This window comes from Petromyzon marinus, chromosome 63 (genome assembly GCF_048934315.1).
Source record: "Petromyzon marinus isolate PM22_M1 ecotype Great Lakes invasive population chromosome 63, UKy_Petmar_22M1.pri1.0, whole genome shotgun sequence".
NCBI lineage: Eukaryota > Metazoa > Chordata > Hyperoartia > Petromyzontiformes > Petromyzontidae > Petromyzon > Petromyzon marinus.
The window spans coordinates 2,215,359-2,232,434 of NC_133729.1; the positions used below are offsets into that span (position 1 = coordinate 2,215,359).

Consider the following 17,076-nt stretch of genomic DNA (forward strand, 5'->3'; position numbering starts at 1 on the left):
GAATCCTTGCAGTCACGAAAGCTTCAAATCTGGAATTAAAGTTTTCATAGTTTTTAGCTGAACAACGAATCGGTCAGCACCACTCCGGTAACCCCCCGTTCCGTGCGGTGTAACGTTCCCATCACACGACGTTCACACGACGTTCACACGACGTTCACGCACGACGTTCGCGCGTTGGAAATACACGAACATTAAACACACACACACAATGAAGATTCACGCAATCGCAGCCATCACACTTCTCTGTTATCCTGGCCAATTTTTATTTTTTTCGGAAATTCACAATTTCATGAGCTCGTTTAAAAAAAAAACTATGAAAAAATATAAACACGACATGTGGCTCTTAATTAAACACGACGACGATGGTGGCGATGGTGGTGATGATGATAATGGTGATGATGATAATGGAGATGATGATGATAATGCTGCTGATGATGATGATAATGGTGATTTTGATGACGATGAACACGCGATTCGGTGATCCTTCCGGCATCTCTGTGAAGCCTCACAAACAACAAACAAACAACAATAACAAACAGCAGCTGCAGCAACAACAACAACAGCAGCGGCGGCCTCTCTCCCACTAAGTGGCAGCTGACGGCCGCTGCTTCGTCATCGCGCGGTGCTTTCAGATGCGCTGCTGCTTCTGGTGGCCGTCTGGAACGCTCTTCTTTTTAGAACTGGTTGTTGATGTCGTTGTGTTTAGTTGGTTGTCCTTACCCCCCCATACCTCCGACTAGCACGGTTGGCTACGTACGGTGGTGTGAAAGAAGTTCAAAACACATACGTAGACTTACACAGAGACACGTAGACTCACACAGAGACCCATAGACTCACACAGAGACCCATAGACTCACATAGAGATCCATAGACTCACACTGCACCCATAGACTCCCACAGAGACCCATAGACTCACACAGAGACCCATAGACTCACACAGAGATCCATATACTCACACAGAGACACAGACTCACACAGAGACCCATAGACTCACACAGCGACCCATAGACTCACACAGAGACCTATAGACTCACACAGAGACCCATAGACTCACACAGAGACTCATAGACTCACACAGATAGACTCACACACAGACCCATAGACTCACACAGAGACTCATAGACTCACACAGATAGACTCACACACAGACCCATAGACTCACACAGATAGACTCACACAGAGTCACATAGCCTCACAGTACATGTTTGGCAAACCATCGAACAAAGACGGTGGTTTCCGCAACATCACGAAGCGCTTCCAGATGCACTTCTGCTGCCATCTGGAACGCTCTTCCTGACCGATATGAGGAAGCCACTGATGCAATTTTACATCATCATCTAGATTGACAAACTCATTTATTTATTTTAAAGCTGCTTGTTGTTGTGTTTTGATTGTTGTCCTGACCCCCAGCTCCTCTGATTAGCACGGTTGGCTGCATACGGTGGTGCAAAATAAGTTCAGCATACATACGTACATACATTAAGAAGTTCGACATACATCACGCACACACGCACGCGCGCGTGGTGAGCGAGCGGAGAGGTATGTGGGCGACGCAGCCCCTGGCCCTGCTTGGAACCCGTACCATGCTGGACCCGTGGCGAGCTCGGCTCAGATGTCGCCAGTGGAAAAATGACCTCCTGTACTGTGCTGGACCCGTGCCATCTCAGTTTGGATGTCGCCAGTTGAAACACCACCAGTACCGTGCTGGACCCGTGCCAGCTCGGCTCACGTGCCCCAGTGGGAAAGTCACCCATGCCGTGCTGGACCCGTGCCAGTTGGGCTCACGTGCCCCAGTGGGAAAGTCACCCATGCAGTGCTGGACCCGTGCCAGCTCGGCTCACGTGCCCCAGTGGGAAAGTCACCCATGCCGTGCTGGACCCGTGCCAGCTCAGCTCACGTGCCCCAGTGGGAAAGTCACCCATGCAGTGCTGGACCTGTGCCAGCTCGGCTCACGTGCCCCAGTGGGAAAGTCACCCATGCAGTGCTGGACCCGTGCCAGCTCAGCTCACGTGCGCCAGCGGAAACACCACCAGTGCCGTGCTGGACCCGTGCCAGCTCAGCTCACGTGCCCCAGTGGGAAAACCACCACCCATGCCGTGCTTGACCCGCGCAGCTCAGCTCACGTGCGCCAGTGGGAAAACCACCTGTACCGTGCTGGACCCGTGCCAGCTGGGCTCACGTGCGCCAACACCGGGAGGACGTGGTGGAGGAGGAGGAGGAGGAGGTGGTTGAGGACGTGGTGGAGGTTACCGTCGGTCCTAACAGAATCCGCGAACCGCCGAGTGTCAGTTGAGCGCGCAGTGTCTGTGCGGACTCGTGAACGTCACCTCCGTCTTCATCTTGCTGACGAAGGGCCAGCCTTCATCGCCGCACGCCTCCGGCACCTTCTCCAGCAGCAACTGCTGCTGCCCACCGCTGTCCCTCTGCCGCTTGGCGTTCTCCAGCAGCTGGCGTGCAAGCACCAACTCCACCTGGAGTCCAACGTACACGCACGTAGACGCAGCATCACGCAGAGAGCCATAGACTCACGCAGAGAGCCATAGACTCACGCAGAGATCCATAGACTCACACAGAGACACATAGACTCACGCAGAGATCCATAGACTTACACAGAGACCAATAGACTCATACAGAGACCCATAGACTCACACAGAGACCCGTCGACTCACACAGAGATCCATAGACTCACACAGAGACCCATAGACTCACACAGAGACCCGTCGACTCACACAGAGATCCATAGACTCACACAGAGACCCATAGACTCACACAGAGACACACAGACTCACAAAGAGACCCACAGACTCACACAGAGACCCATAGACTCACACAGAGATCCATAGACTCGCACAAAAACCCACAGATTCACACAGAGACCCATAGACTTACACAGAGACCAATAGACTCATACAGAGAGCCATAGACTCACACAGAGACCCATAGACTCACACAGAGATGCATAGACTCACACAGAGACCCATCGACTAACACAGAGACCCATAGACTCACACAGAGACACACAGACTCACAAAGAGACCCACAGACTCACACAGAGACCCATAGACTCACACAGAGATCCATAGACTCGCACAAAAACCCACAGATTCACACAGAGACCCATAGACTTACACAGAGATGCATAGACTCACACAGAGACCCATCGACTAACACAGAGATGCATAGACTCACACAGAGACCCATCGACTAACACAGAGACCCATAGACTCAGTCCCACACACACACACAGATTGTGGCGATCTTTTTTTCCAGACTTGGGCGCTCTGTAGAATTGAACGTCGAGTCGACGCTGGGTGATTGATTGATGGATCCGGCACTCACAGAATCGCCCGCTCGCTTGCTCGCCCGCTCGCCATCTGTAGCTACTCCTACGACTGCCCAGGTGCTTAAGTGTTCGTTTATTATTCATTTTTCGATGACCAAATCGAAGGTCGAAGTGAGTTCCTGCTCAACTGAACACTGAGGCATTGCTGCTCATCTGTTCACAGCCCTGCAGAGCCAGTGGTGGAAATTCCACTTTCCTATGGCGGGGGCGAGTCCATCCACAGGTGGTGATGATGGAAGTGATGGAGGTGGTGGTGACGCAATTGATACTGCTACTGCTGCTGCTCCTGTTGCTACTACTGATAATAATGCTGTCACTGCGACTGATGATGCTTGCTGATGATGAAACTGACGATATTGATGATATTGATGATGACAATACCGATGAGGAAGATGATGATATTGATGATGATGATGATACTGATGATGAGGACGATACTCACAATGATAATGACGATGGTGACGATGATGGCGTTGATGATGATGATCATGACGACGATGATGATGATGATGATGATTTCCGGTGTCACTCACGTGCGCTGTGATAAGTTTCTTCTGTAGGTTCCCGCCGGGATATTCCTCGCAGAAGCAGAGGACGATCTCAGTCTGAGGCTCCGGACCTCCCAGCGTGAAGTTGTGAAGCTCTGGAAGAAAAAAAAACAGACAGGGGGACATCCCTCAACTAAAACTAATAAAATGATAGCTCAACCAAGTGACGGATTTTCATCACCGTCATGTGGAAATGCAGAAGAATTCAAATACTCTCAGAGAGACCCACAGCAACCCACACAGGCCCATACTAAAACGAAACTATTTGTTATTTTTACCAGGTAAGGCCCCACTGAAGCTCTGTTGATATTTTTCAGAAGCCACCTGGCCATCACAAATGATAACTCAACCAAGTGGCTCTTCATCATGATCATCATCATCACGTGGTAATGTTCAGCAGCAGCAGCAGCAGCAGCAAAATCCTCTGAATGCGTGACGTTGATGCTAAACGTGGAGGATGAAAACCCGGAGGCCTGCGGAGAAAAATCCACGGGACGATGGGGAGAGAGAGAGAGAGACGCAGACTCCAAATATAGAGCAGCAGCAGCAGCAGGCGTCAGGGTTGGGATCGAAGCCAGGAGCCTCCTGCACACCGGGCGAGGTGGTCAGTATCCTCCTAGGGGGGTGGGGGTCCATGGAGACGGGATAGAGGTGGGGGGTGGAGGAGTGGGGGGGGATCGAGGTGGGGGGGGGGGTGGAGGATGGGGGTGGGGGGGGGAATGGAGGTGGGGGGGGAAGTGTTGGGGGTGTAGGTGTAGGGTGCAGGTGGGTGGGGTGGGTGGGGTGGGTGGTGTGTGTGAGGTGACCCCCGTCCCGCGTCACCTCTCATGAAGCTGTCGCGATCAAACAAGGTGACGGCCGCTCTTCGCTCCATCTTGTTGGGCCTCCCGGCGTGCCTGGGTGCGCACGGCCCACTCCAGTAGACGCGTCCCCGGCACAGCCTCTCGGCCTGCAGCCTGCCCAGCGCGCCGTCCACGCGCAGGTTCAATCCCCGGCCCAGGCTGCCGAGCGCGGCGGCCAGAAGCTCTCCGTGACGGCCCGCGTAGAACAGCTGGTGCTGCTGGTGCTGCTGCTGGTGGTGCTGCTGGTGCTGGTGGTGCTGCGGTGACGCTAGTGCGGAGGCGACGGAGGCGACGGAGGCGGCCGGGTGAGGGAAGTGCAGCGTGGCCGTGACCGGGTCGTAGCCGGCCTGAGCGCCCGCGTTGAAGGCGAGGCGGCAGCCGAGGGGGTGCGAAACGCGGGCGTACAGCACCCGCTCGTCCTTGTACTTGACCAGCACGTCCATCTCGTAGAAGCCTGCCGTGGGGGTGGTGGTGGTGGTGGTGGTTGAGGTCGGGGTTGGTGGTTGGGGTGGTGATGGGAGAGAGGGGTGGTGATGGGAGAGAGGGGTGGTGGTGGTGAGAGTGGTTGTGGTTATGGCAGTGGTGGCGGTTGTGGTGGAGTTGGTGGTAGAGGAGGGGTTGGTGGTGGGGATGGTAGTGGTGAGGTTGGTTGTGGTGGTGGTGGTGGTTGGGGTGATGATGGGAGAGAGGGGTGGTGGTGGGGATGGTGGTGGTGAGGTTGGTTGTGGTGGTGGTTGAGGTGGGTTGGTGGTTGGGGTGGTGATGAGAGAGAGGGGTGGTGGTGGTGGTGAGGGTGGTTGTGGTTGTGGCAGTGGTGGCGGTTGTGGTGGGGTTGGTGGTAGAGGAGGGGGTGGTGGTGGGGATGGTGGTGGTGAGGTTGGTTGTGGTGGTGGTGGTGGTGGTTGAGGTCGGGGTTGGTGGTTGGGGTGGTGATGGGAGAGAGGGGTGGTGGTGGTGGTGAGGGTGGTTGTGGTTGTGGCAGTGGTGGCGGTTGTGGTGGGGTTGGTGGTAGAGGAGGGGGTGGTGGTGGGGATGGTGGTGGTGGTGAGGTTGGTTGTGGTAGTGGTGGTGGTTGAGGTGGGTTGGTGGGAAAGAGTGGTGGTGGTGAGATCATCTAGGGAGTGGTGGTGCAGTAGTTAGCGCGCTGCGCTACAAACCCAGTGTGACCGGGGTTCGATTCCCACTCGCGGTCGAAACCAGTGACAGCGATTATCTGAACCGGTCCTTGGACCTCCCCTAGTTCGACTCAGCCTCAAATGAGTACCTAGTGCGGTGTGTGGTAAACATCGCCACTGGGGAGACAAAGGCGGCCGGGCGTGGTGGTGCTGGCCACCCACCCCCTCGTGTGCCACAGTGCCGGCCTCTATAGGAGCTCGCCAACTGCACTTGCCCCGGCCGCATGTTGAGGCTACCCGGTCGGAGTGACGTTGGCCCGATGCAGCATCAAACGTTGAGCCAACGTTGGTGTTATCACCGTGGTTGTCACCCGGAGACGGCAGTCATCATCACAGTCATTATGAACACCATCATCATCATCATCACAGTCATCATCATCACCATCATCATCACAGTCATAATGACCACCACCATCATCACAGTCATAATCACCACCATCACCGTCATCATCACAGTCATAATGACCACCACCAGCATCATCACAGTCATAATGACCACCATCACCATCACAGTCATAATGACCACCATCACCGTCATCATCACACTCATAATGACCACCATCACCGTCATCATCACAGCCATAATGACCACCACCATCATCATCACAGTCATAATGACCACCACCACCATCATCACAGTCATAATGACCACCACCATCATCATCACAGTCATAATGACCACCACCACCATCATCATCATCACAGTCATAATGACCACCATCACCGTCATCATCACAGTCATAATGACCACCACCATCAACGTCATCATCACAGTCATAATGACCACCATCACCGTCATCACAGTCATAATGACCACCACCATCACCGTCATCATCACAGTCATAATCACCACCATCACCATCATCATCACAGTCATAATGACCACCACCATCATCACAGTCATAATGACTACCATCATCATCACAGTTATAATGACCAGCATCACCGTCATCATCATCACAGTCATAATGACCACCACCACCAGCATCATCACAGTCATAATGACCACCATCATCACCGTCATCATCACAGTCAAAATGACCACCACCATCACCGTCATCATCACAGTCATAATGACCACCATCACCACCATCATCACAGCCATAATGACCACCACCACCATCATCATCACAGTCATAATGACCACCACCATCATCATCACAGTCATAATGACCACCATCACCACCACCATCATCACAGTCATAATGACCACCAACACCATCATCATCATCACAGTCATAATGACCACCACCACCATCATCATCATCACAGTCATAATGACCACCACCACCATCATCATCACAGTCATAATGACCACCACCATCATCACAGTCATAATTACCACCATCATCGTCATCATCACAGTCATAATGACCACCATCACCACCACCACCACCATCATCATCACAGTCATAATGACCACCACCATCATCACAGTCATAATGAACACCACCATCACCACCGCAGTCATAATGACCACTCTGGTCATTATCATCATCATCTTAATCATCACTTATCACCATCGTCATCATCGACATCGTCACCATCATCATGATCATCGTCATCACCATCATCATCACAAAAATCATTGTCATCGCTATCAACAACATCACCATCGTCATCATCGTCACTGCTAAAATCATTGCTATCAACAGTCATCACCTTCGTCGTCGTCATAATCATTCACTGATAAATTAATTATCATCATCACCATCGTCATCATCATCATGATCATCACTTCTAAAATCATCGTCATTATTATCATCACCAACGTCATCATCATCGTCATTATCATCGTCAGCAACAAGATCATCATCACTGCTAAAATAATCATTGGCGACATTATCGTCAACATCATCACCTTCGTCATCATCATCATTGTGAACATGATGATGATGATGATGAGACTCAAGCCTAAACATCATCAGAGCTCCCCAGTGATTCTGACACGGCCATCATGAACCCCCGGTTAAAACAATTACTGCCAATGTCTGGTCCTGACATTCAAGTGACTATGTTATTGAAACACAATCTTGATTTGAAGCTTTCGTGACTGCAGGAATCCATACTCTTTGGTTCTTTCAGTAAAGTCACGTGGGTATAAAATGAAATGAACAACGACGTTTCGGGCGCAACCCAAGCGTCAATCATCGGGTGGGAAAGCGTTGATCTGCTGCTGTGGCAGACTGTTTTTAAAAGGTTTGAAATGGGTGTAGCCCAAGGGTCATAAAGAAGTGGCCGGGGCTAGTGATGTTAATGTGAGAGATTAGTGTGATGTTAATGTGAGAAATTAGCGTGATGTTAACGCGAGAGATAAGAGTGATGTTAATGTGAGAAATTAGCGTGATGTTAATGTGAGAGATTAGCGTGATGTTAATGCGAGAGATTAGTGTGATGTTAATGTGAGACATTAGCGTGATGTTAATGTGAGAGATTAGCGTGATGTTAATGTGAGAAATTAGCGTGATGTTAATGTGAGAGATTAGAGTGATGTTAATGTGAGAGATTAACGTGATGTTAATGTGAGAGATTAGCATGATGTTAATGTGAGAGATTAACGTCATGTTAATGCGAGAGATTAGCGTGATGTTAATGTGAGAGATTAGAGGGCATACTTCTTTCCAGATCAGGGTGAGCTAAACTAAAACTAAACAATTTTTTAATGTTACCAGGTAAGACCCCTACTGAGCTGCAGTACAGCTCTTGTTCACAAGCGACCTGGCCATCACAAATGATAAGTCAACCGATTTGCTGATCATCATCATCATCATCATCGTGCGAAGATTAATCTCGACGGTCAAATGTTCTCTCAGCGCGTGGTGATGTTGATTCTAAATTTGTCGGGAAAAACCTGGAGGAAAATAAACCACGTGCAATCTCCCAAATATACAGCAGCAGGCATCATCAGGCTGCAGGTCGAACCCACATCTCCTAGCCACCGTGATGCAGGTTTCACTCCTGCTAGGCGTCATCGGCAGGCCGTGTGAGTAAATACCTGGGTCGATGTTTGAGATGATATTCTTCATCGGTCCGGCAAACATATCTGCAACGAAATATAAAAAAAATAATGTAGGGGAGTAAAATGGGGACGTGACGTCACGTGTGCCGTCCAGTGCGATGACGTCATGCGCGCGCTTGGCTGCTCGATGACGTCATGTCTCCTCGAGTATTTAAGGGGGACCCCGTGACGAAAGCGGGGTCACTGTGGGAACGCGTAGAGTGAGCAGGGTGGAGAGGGAAACAGGGGTAGAGAGGGATCGAGTGGAGAGTCTGGAGAGGAGCCGTGGTAGCCGATAGAGGTGCTCCTCTTCCCGGTCGGTGGAGTTGGCAGAGTCCCCGATCCGACACGAGAGAGAAAGAGAGAGAGACAGCCGCGTGCTCGGTGGCAGATGACGGAGAGCTCTGCATGCAGATCTGAGCTACCCGTCGGAGGCCGTTTGACTGCGAGAAGGGCTGCGTTCAGATGCAGCACTTGTCGTAGTTGTAAAAGAAAAGCGACAGAGAGTGAGCGAGAGAGAGAGAGAGAGCGAGAGAGCGAGAGGGAGAGCGAGAGAGAGAGCGAGAGGGAGAGCGAGAGCGAGAGAGAGCAAGAGGGAGAGCGAGAGAGAGCGAGAGGGAGAGCGAGAGGGAGAGCGAGAGAGAGAGCGAGAGGGAGAGCGAGAGGGAGAGCGAGAGAGAGAGCGAGAGGGAGAGCGAGAGGGAGAGCGAGAGAGAGCGAGAGGGAGAGCGAGAGAGAGAGCGAGAGGGAGAGCGAGAGGGAGAGCGAGAGAGAGCGAGAGGGAGAGCGAGAGAGAGCGAGAGAGAGAGAGAGCGAAAGAGTGAGCGAGAGAGAGAGAGCGAGAGAGAGAGTGAGAGAGAAAGTGAGCGAGAGAGAGAGAGCGAGAGGGAGAGCGAGAGGGGAAGCGAGAGAGAGACAGCAAGAGAGAGTGAGAGAGAGAGAGCGAAAAAGTGAGCGAGAGAGAGAGAGCGAGAGTGAGAGAGAGAGTGAGCGAGAGAGAGTGAGAGAGTGAGAGAGAGAGAGTGAGAGAGGAAGAGTGAGAGAGAGTGAGAGAGAGAGTGAGAGAGAGAGAGTGAGAGAGAGAGAGTGAGAGAGAGAGGGAGAGTGAGAGAGAGAGAGTGAGAGAGAGAGGGAGAGTGAGAGAGAGAGAGTGAGAGAGAGAGGGAGAGTGAGAGAGAGAGTGAGAGAGAGAGGGAGAGTGAGAGAGAGAGAGTGAGAGAGAGAGGGAGAGTGAGAGAGAGAGGGAGAGTGAGAGAGAGAGAGTGAGAGGGAGAGTGAGAGAGAGAGTGAGAGAGAGAGGGAGAGAGAGAGGGAGAGTGAGAGAGAGTGAGAGAGAGTGAGAGGGAGAGAGAGAGAGCGAGAGAGAGTGAGAGAGAGAGGGAGAGTGAGCGAGAGGGAGAGCGAGAGTGAGAGCGACATGGAGTAGGAAGAGAGAGAGGGTAGAGAGAGAGGGGGGCAGAGAGGGGGGTAGAGAGAGAGGGAAGGGGAAATAAAAAATGTTTGGGTCTTTCACTTAAAAGGGGGGGGGGGGGTTACATAAAGCAAAGCATTAAAAAAAAACGAAATGATGAACGGAGCAAAATACCGACTACACCGAGCATCTTCTTGTTTCCTCTGATCGTTAAAAACAAGAAGAGAGAGAGAGAGACCGGAGCGAGCCGGGCTGGGATCAGGACCCCTGACCCCTGGGAGCTGCTACACGCTTGCGTTAGTGTTAATAACTACGAAAAAAAAACATTTGGGGAAAGCCCTTAACCTTCAAGACGTCTTCCGAGTCGTCACCGACTAGTTCTCTACATATTCTTGGTTCTTTCGGTAAAGTCACGTAGAAGGGAAACAATAAAACAATAAAAATATAAAACAACATATTCACGTAGAAGGGAAACAATAAAATAATAAAAATATAAAACAATATATTCACGTAGAAGGGAAACAATAAAATAATAAAAATATAAAACAATATATTCACGTAGAAGGGAAACAATAAAATGATAAAAATATAAAACAACATATTCACGTAGAAGGGAAACAATAAAATAATAAAAATATAAAACAATATATTCACGTAGAAGGGAAACAATAAAATAATAAAAATATAAACCAATATATTCACGTAGAAGGGAAACAATAAAATGATAAAAATATAAAACAATATATTCACGTAGAAGGGAAACAATAAAATAATAAAAATATAAAACAACATATTCACGTAGAAGGGAAACAATAAAATAATAAAAATATAAAACAATATATTCACGTAGAAGGGAAACAATAAAATAATAAAAATATAAAACAATATATTCACGTAGAAGGGAAACAATAAAATAATAAAAATATAAAACAACATATTCACGTAGAAGGGAAACAATAAAATAATAAAAATATAAAACAACATATTCACGTAGAAGGGAAACAATAAAATAATAAAAATATAAAACAATATATTCACGTAGAAGGGAAACAATAAAATAATAAAAATATAAAACAATATATTCACGTAGAAGGGAAACAATAAAATAATAAAAATATAAAACAACATATTCACGTAGAAGGGAAACAATAAAATAATAAAAATATAAAAACATATATTCACGTAGAAGGGAAACAATAAAATAATAAAAATATAAAACAATATATTCACGTAGAAGGGAAACAATAAAATAATAACAATATAAAACAATATATTCACGTAGAAGGGAAACAATAAAATAATAAAAATATAAAACAATATATTCACGTAGAAGGGAAACAATAAAATAATAAAAATATAAAACAATATATTTTTACTATATTTTTTACTTTATTATTTTATTGTTTCCCTTCCACGTGGTGACTTTACCGAAAGAACCAAGAATATGAATCCCTGCAGTCACGAAAGCTTTAAATAAAAATGTAGTTCTCTACAAATACATCGATACTGTGTTGCGCTCCGAATTATGCAATATCATATAAAAGGAGCTTTTCACTCTTCCTGGCAATAGAGCAGGAGGTGTTTTGAGATGTTCAAACACCAAATTGATACTTTTAGCAAGGAGTGAAGTCTGCCTTAGCCACACACGTACTTGTGGGAAAACATGCAATTGCTATTATATGTGTGTTGAACTTCTTTCACACCGCAGGACGTACAGTAGCGAACCCCACTATTTGGAGGTGCAGGGGGAAGGACAGCAAACTGAACACAACAACAACAACAACAAGTTCTAAAGAAATGGGTCTATTGTGTGAGTCTATGGGCCTCTGTGTTAGTTTATGGGTCTCTGTGTGAGTCTATGGGTCTCTTGTGTTAGTCTATGGGTCTCTGTGTGAGTCTATGTGTCTCTGTGTGAGTCTATGGGTCTCTGTGTGAGTCTATGTGTCTCTGTGTGAGTCTATGGGTCTCTGTGTGAGTCTATGTGTCTCTGTATGAGTTTATGTGTCTCTGTGTGAGTCTATGGGTCTCTGTGTGAGTCTATGGGTCTCTGTGTTAGTCTATGGGTCTCTGTGTGAGTCTATGGGTCTCTGTGTGAGTCTACGGATCTCTGTGTTAGTCTATGAATCTCTTTGTGCGCCTATGGGTCTCTGTGTGAGTCTATGGGTCTTAGGGTAAGTCTATGGGTCTCTGTAAATCTATGGGTTTCTGTGTGAGTCTATGGTTTTCTGAGTGAGTCTATGGGTCCCTGAGTAAGTCTATGGGTCTTTGAGTGAGTCCATAGGTCTCGATCTTATTCTACTGGTCTCTATGTGAGTCTATGGGTCTCCTCCTGTTAGGCGTCTGGCCTGTCTAATCAGAGAAACTCAACTCTAAAGGGGTCGACTAAAGCCCCTTCATCCAGCAGCGGCGTTGAGCAGGGCACTTGAAGGGCTGCGCCTACACCCGTTTATATATTTTGTGATGTCAATGCACTGCTGGATGAGGTTTCCCACCCACACTTGCGACCACGACCAAGACGATGATCACAATGATGATGATCATGACCATGATGATGATCACGACCATGATGATCACAGCGATGATGATCACGACCATGATGATGATCACAGGGATGATGATCACAGCGATGATGATCACAGCAATGATGATCACAATGATGATGATCACGACCATGATGATGATCACAGCAATGATGATCACAATGATGATGATCACAATGATGATGATCACAGCAATGACGATCACGACCATGATGATGATCACGACCATGATGATGATCACGACAATGATGATGATCACAGCGATGATGATCACAATGATGATGATCACGACCATGATGATCACAATGATGATGATGATGATCACAATGATGATGATCACAATGATGATGATGATCACAATGATGATGATGATCACAATGATGATGACGATCACAATGATGATGATCACGACCATGATGATCACAACGATGATGATGGTCACAATGATGATGATGATGATCACAATGATGATAATGATGATGATGATCTCGTTACTGACTGCCGTGCGGGGAGTTCCAGGAACTGCGGTCCGCGTGCTGAGAGTGCCTCCTGTGGCACTGCCGGTTGGAGGTCGTCTGCTGGAAGAGAGGAGACAGGGCACGGGGTGACACCACCACCGCCATCACTCCCTTCCTTCTGCCGGAACCCTGCAACAGCGGCACCGCTGACACCGTGGCCACTTACAGGTATCATCATCAACATCACCACCACCATCATCACCACCACCACCATCATCACTGTCATCACCACCATCACCACCACCACCACCACCATCATCACCACCACCACCATCATCACCACCAGCATCAACATCACCACCATCATCATCACCACCATCATCACCAGCATCAACATCATCATCATCACCACCATCATCATCATCACCACCATCAACATCATCACTATCAACATCATCATCACCACCACCATCATCATCACCAGCATCAACATCACCACCACCAACATCATCACTATCAACATCATCATCACCACCACCAGCATTAACATCACCACCATCAACATCATCACCACCACCATCATCATCACCACCATTATCATCACCACCATCATCATCAACATCACCACTATCATAATCACCAGCATCAAGATCACCACCATCAACATCATCAACAACATCCTCACACCATCAACATCACCACTATCATTATCACCACCATCAACATCATCATCACCACCATCATCATCACCACCACCATCATCACCACCATCAACATCACCACCATCAACATCATCACCACCATCACCACCATTACCACCACCATCATCATCACCATCATCACCACCATCATCATCATCACCACCATCATCATCATCACCACCATCAACATCACCACCATCATCATCACCACCACCATCAACATCACCACTATCAACATCATCACCACCATTACCACCACCATCACTGTCATCACCACCATCATCACCACCATCACCACCACCATCATCATCATCACCACCACCACCACCATCATCACCACCACCACCACTACCACCCCCTGTGGTGTGGTGAAGCGTGTCTCTAAGTCTTCTCGTCCCCCCGGTCACCGACCTCTGGGTGCCACTCCCATGCCTGTCTCGGTGAGCTACCCTCCACCACCCTGCACACCACACGTCCCACCCATCACTACCTCCTGCCACGTGGCCGTGAGTAGGAATGGAATTCGGTAAGCGGGGTTCGTAGCGCGACGCGCTCAACCGCTGCTCGGCCGCTCTCCGTACTCCACACGCAAGTGAGTAGGTGGGTGGGTGAGTAAACCGGTGAGTGAGCGTGTTGGTGAGCAGGATGAGTGAATGGGTGAGTGAGCAGGTGAGTGAGTGAGTGATCAGGTGAGCAAACGGGTGAGCGAGCGGGCGAGTGAGTGGGTGGGTGGGTGAGCGTGTAGGTGAGTGGGCGAGTGAGCGTGTGTGTGAGAGGGTGAGTGAGCGGGCGAGTGAGCAGGTGAGTGAGCGGGTGAGTGAGTGAGTGGGTGAGTAAGTGAGTGGGTGGGTGGGTGAGTGAATGGGTGAGTGAGCGGGTGGGTGGGTGAGTGAGTGAGTGGGTGAGTCAGTGGGTGGGTGGGTGAGTGAGTGAGTGGGTGAGTGAGTGAGTGGGTGGGTGAGTTAGTGGGTGGGTGAGTGAGTGAGTGGGTGAGTAAGTGAGTGGGTGGGTGGGTGAGTGAGTGGGTGAGTGTGCGGGTGGGTGGGTGAGTGAGTGAGTGGGTGAGCCAGTGGGTGGGTGGGTGAGTGAGTGAGTGGGTGAGTGAGTGAGTGGGTGGGTGAGTTAGTGGGTGGGTGAGTGAGTGAGTGGGTGAGTGAGCGGGTGAGTGGGTCGGTGAGTGAGCGGGTGAGTGAGTGGGTGAGTGAGTGGGTGGGTGAGTGAGTGGGTGAGTGAGCGGGTGGGTGGGTAAGTGAGTGAGTGGGTGAGTGAGTGAGTGGGTGGGTGAGTTAGTGGGTGGGTGAGTGAGTGAGTGGGTGAGTGAGCGGGTGAGTGAGTGGGTGAGTGAGTGGGTGAGTGAGTGGGTGAGTGAGTGGGTGAGTGAGTGAGTGGGTGGGTGAGTGAATGGGTGAGTGAGCGGGTGGGTGGGTGAGTGAGTGAGTGGGTGAGTCAGTGGGTGGGTGGGTGAGTGAGTGAGTGGGTGAGTGAGTGAGTGGGTGGGTGAGTTAGTGGGTGGGTGAGTGAGTGAGTGGGTGAGTAAGTGAGTGGGTGGGTGGGTGAGTGAGTGGGTGAGTGTGCGGGTGGGTGGGTGAGTGAGTGAGTGGGTGAGTCAGTGGGTGGGTGGGTGAGTGAGTGAGTGGGTGAGTGAGTGAGTGGGTGGGTGAGTTAGTGGGTGGGTGAGTGAGTGGGTGAGTGAGCGGGTGAGTGGGTGGGTGAGTGAGCGGGTGAGTGAGTGGGTGAGTGAGTGGGTGGGTGAGTGAGTGGGTGAGTGAGCGGGTGGGTGGGTAAGTGAGTGAGTGGGTGAGTGAGTGAGTGGGTGGGTGAGTTAGTGGGTGGGTGAGTGAGTGAGTGAGTGGGTGAGTGAGCGGGTGAGTGAGTGGGTGAGTGAGTGGGTGAGTGAGTGGGTGAGTGAGTGGGTGAGTGAGTGGGTGAGTGAGTGAGTGAGTGGGTGAGTGAGTGGGTGAGTGAGTGGGTGAGTGAGCGGGTGAGTGAGTGGGTGAGTGAGTGGGTGAGTGAGTGGGTGAGTGAGTGGGTGAGTGAGCGGGTGAGTGGGTGGGTGAGTGAGTGGGTGAGTGAGCGGGTGAGTGAGCGGGTGGGTGAGTGAGTGAGTGAGTGAGTGGGTGAGTGAGCGGGTGAGTGGGTGGGTGAGTGAGCGGGTGAGTGAGTGGGTGAGTGAGTGGGTGAGTGAGTGGGTGAGTGAGTGGGTGAGTGAGTGGGTGAGTGAGCGGGTGAGTGGGTGGGTGAGTGAGTGGGTGAGTGAGCGGGTGAGTGAGCGGGTGGGTGAGTGAGTGAGTGAGTGGGTGAGTGAGCGGGTGAGTGGGTGGGTGAGTGAGCGGGTGAGTGAGTGGGTGAGTGAGTGGGTGAGTGAGCGGGTGAGTGGGTGGGTGAGTGAGCGGGTGAGTGGGTGGGTGAGTGGGTGGGTGAGTGAGTGGGTGAGTGAGCGGGTGAGTGTGCGGGTGGGTGGGTGAGTGAGTGAGTGGGTGAGTCAGTGGGTGGGTGGGTGAGTGAGTGAGTGGGTGAGTGAGTGAGTGGGTGAGTGAGTGAGTGGGTGGGTGAGTTAGTGGGTGGGTGAGTTTGAGTGGGTGAGTGAGCGGGTGAGTAAGTGAGTGGGTGGGTGGGTGAGTGAGCGGGTGAGTGAGCGGGTGAGTGAGTGGGTGAGTGAGCGGGTGAGTGAGCGGGTGAGTGGGTGGGTGAGTGAGCGGGTGAGTGAGCGGGTGAGTGGGTGGGTGAGTGAGCGGGTGAGTGGGTGGGTGAGTGGGTGGGTGAGTGAGTGGGTGAGTGAGTGGGTGAGTGAGTGGGTGAGTGAGTGGGTGAGTGAGCGGGTGAGTGGGTGGGTGAGTGAGCGGGTGAGTGGGTGGGTGAGTGGGTGGGTGAGTGAGTGGGTGAGTGAGCGGGTGAGTGTGCGGGTGGGTGGGTGAGTGAGTGAGTGGGTGAGTCAGTGGGTGGGTGGGTGAGTGAGTGAGTGGGTGAGTGAGTGAGTGGGTGAGTGAGTGGGTGGGTGAGTTAGTGGGTGGGTGAGTTTGAGTGGGTGAGTGAGCGGGTGAGTAAGTGAGTGGGTGGGTG

General features: G+C 50.5%; 1 protein-coding gene across 2 annotated transcripts in view; it reads right to left on the reverse strand.

Moving 5' to 3' along the window:
• Positions 1–233: 233 nt before the first annotated feature.
• LOC116956074 (interferon regulatory factor 4-like) overlaps positions 234–17,076 on the reverse strand; it is a 47,632-nt gene continuing 30,789 nt past the window's right edge. The window contains exons 5-9 of one of the 2 annotated variants that reach the window (XM_076053842.1): positions 13,357–13,432; positions 8,904–8,951; positions 4,714–5,187; positions 3,877–3,986; positions 234–2,471 (exon numbers count right to left, since the gene is read on the reverse strand). In XM_076053842.1, coding sequence (XP_075909957.1) covers positions 2,286–2,471; positions 3,877–3,986; positions 4,714–5,187; positions 8,904–8,951; positions 13,357–13,432 — 894 coding nt within the window. In that variant the 3' untranslated portion in view covers positions 234–2,285. Of the gene's footprint in view, positions 2,472–3,876; positions 3,987–4,713; positions 5,188–8,903; positions 8,952–13,356; positions 13,436–17,076 lie in introns of both variants that reach the window. The other variant, XM_076053841.1, reaches the window with a different exon arrangement.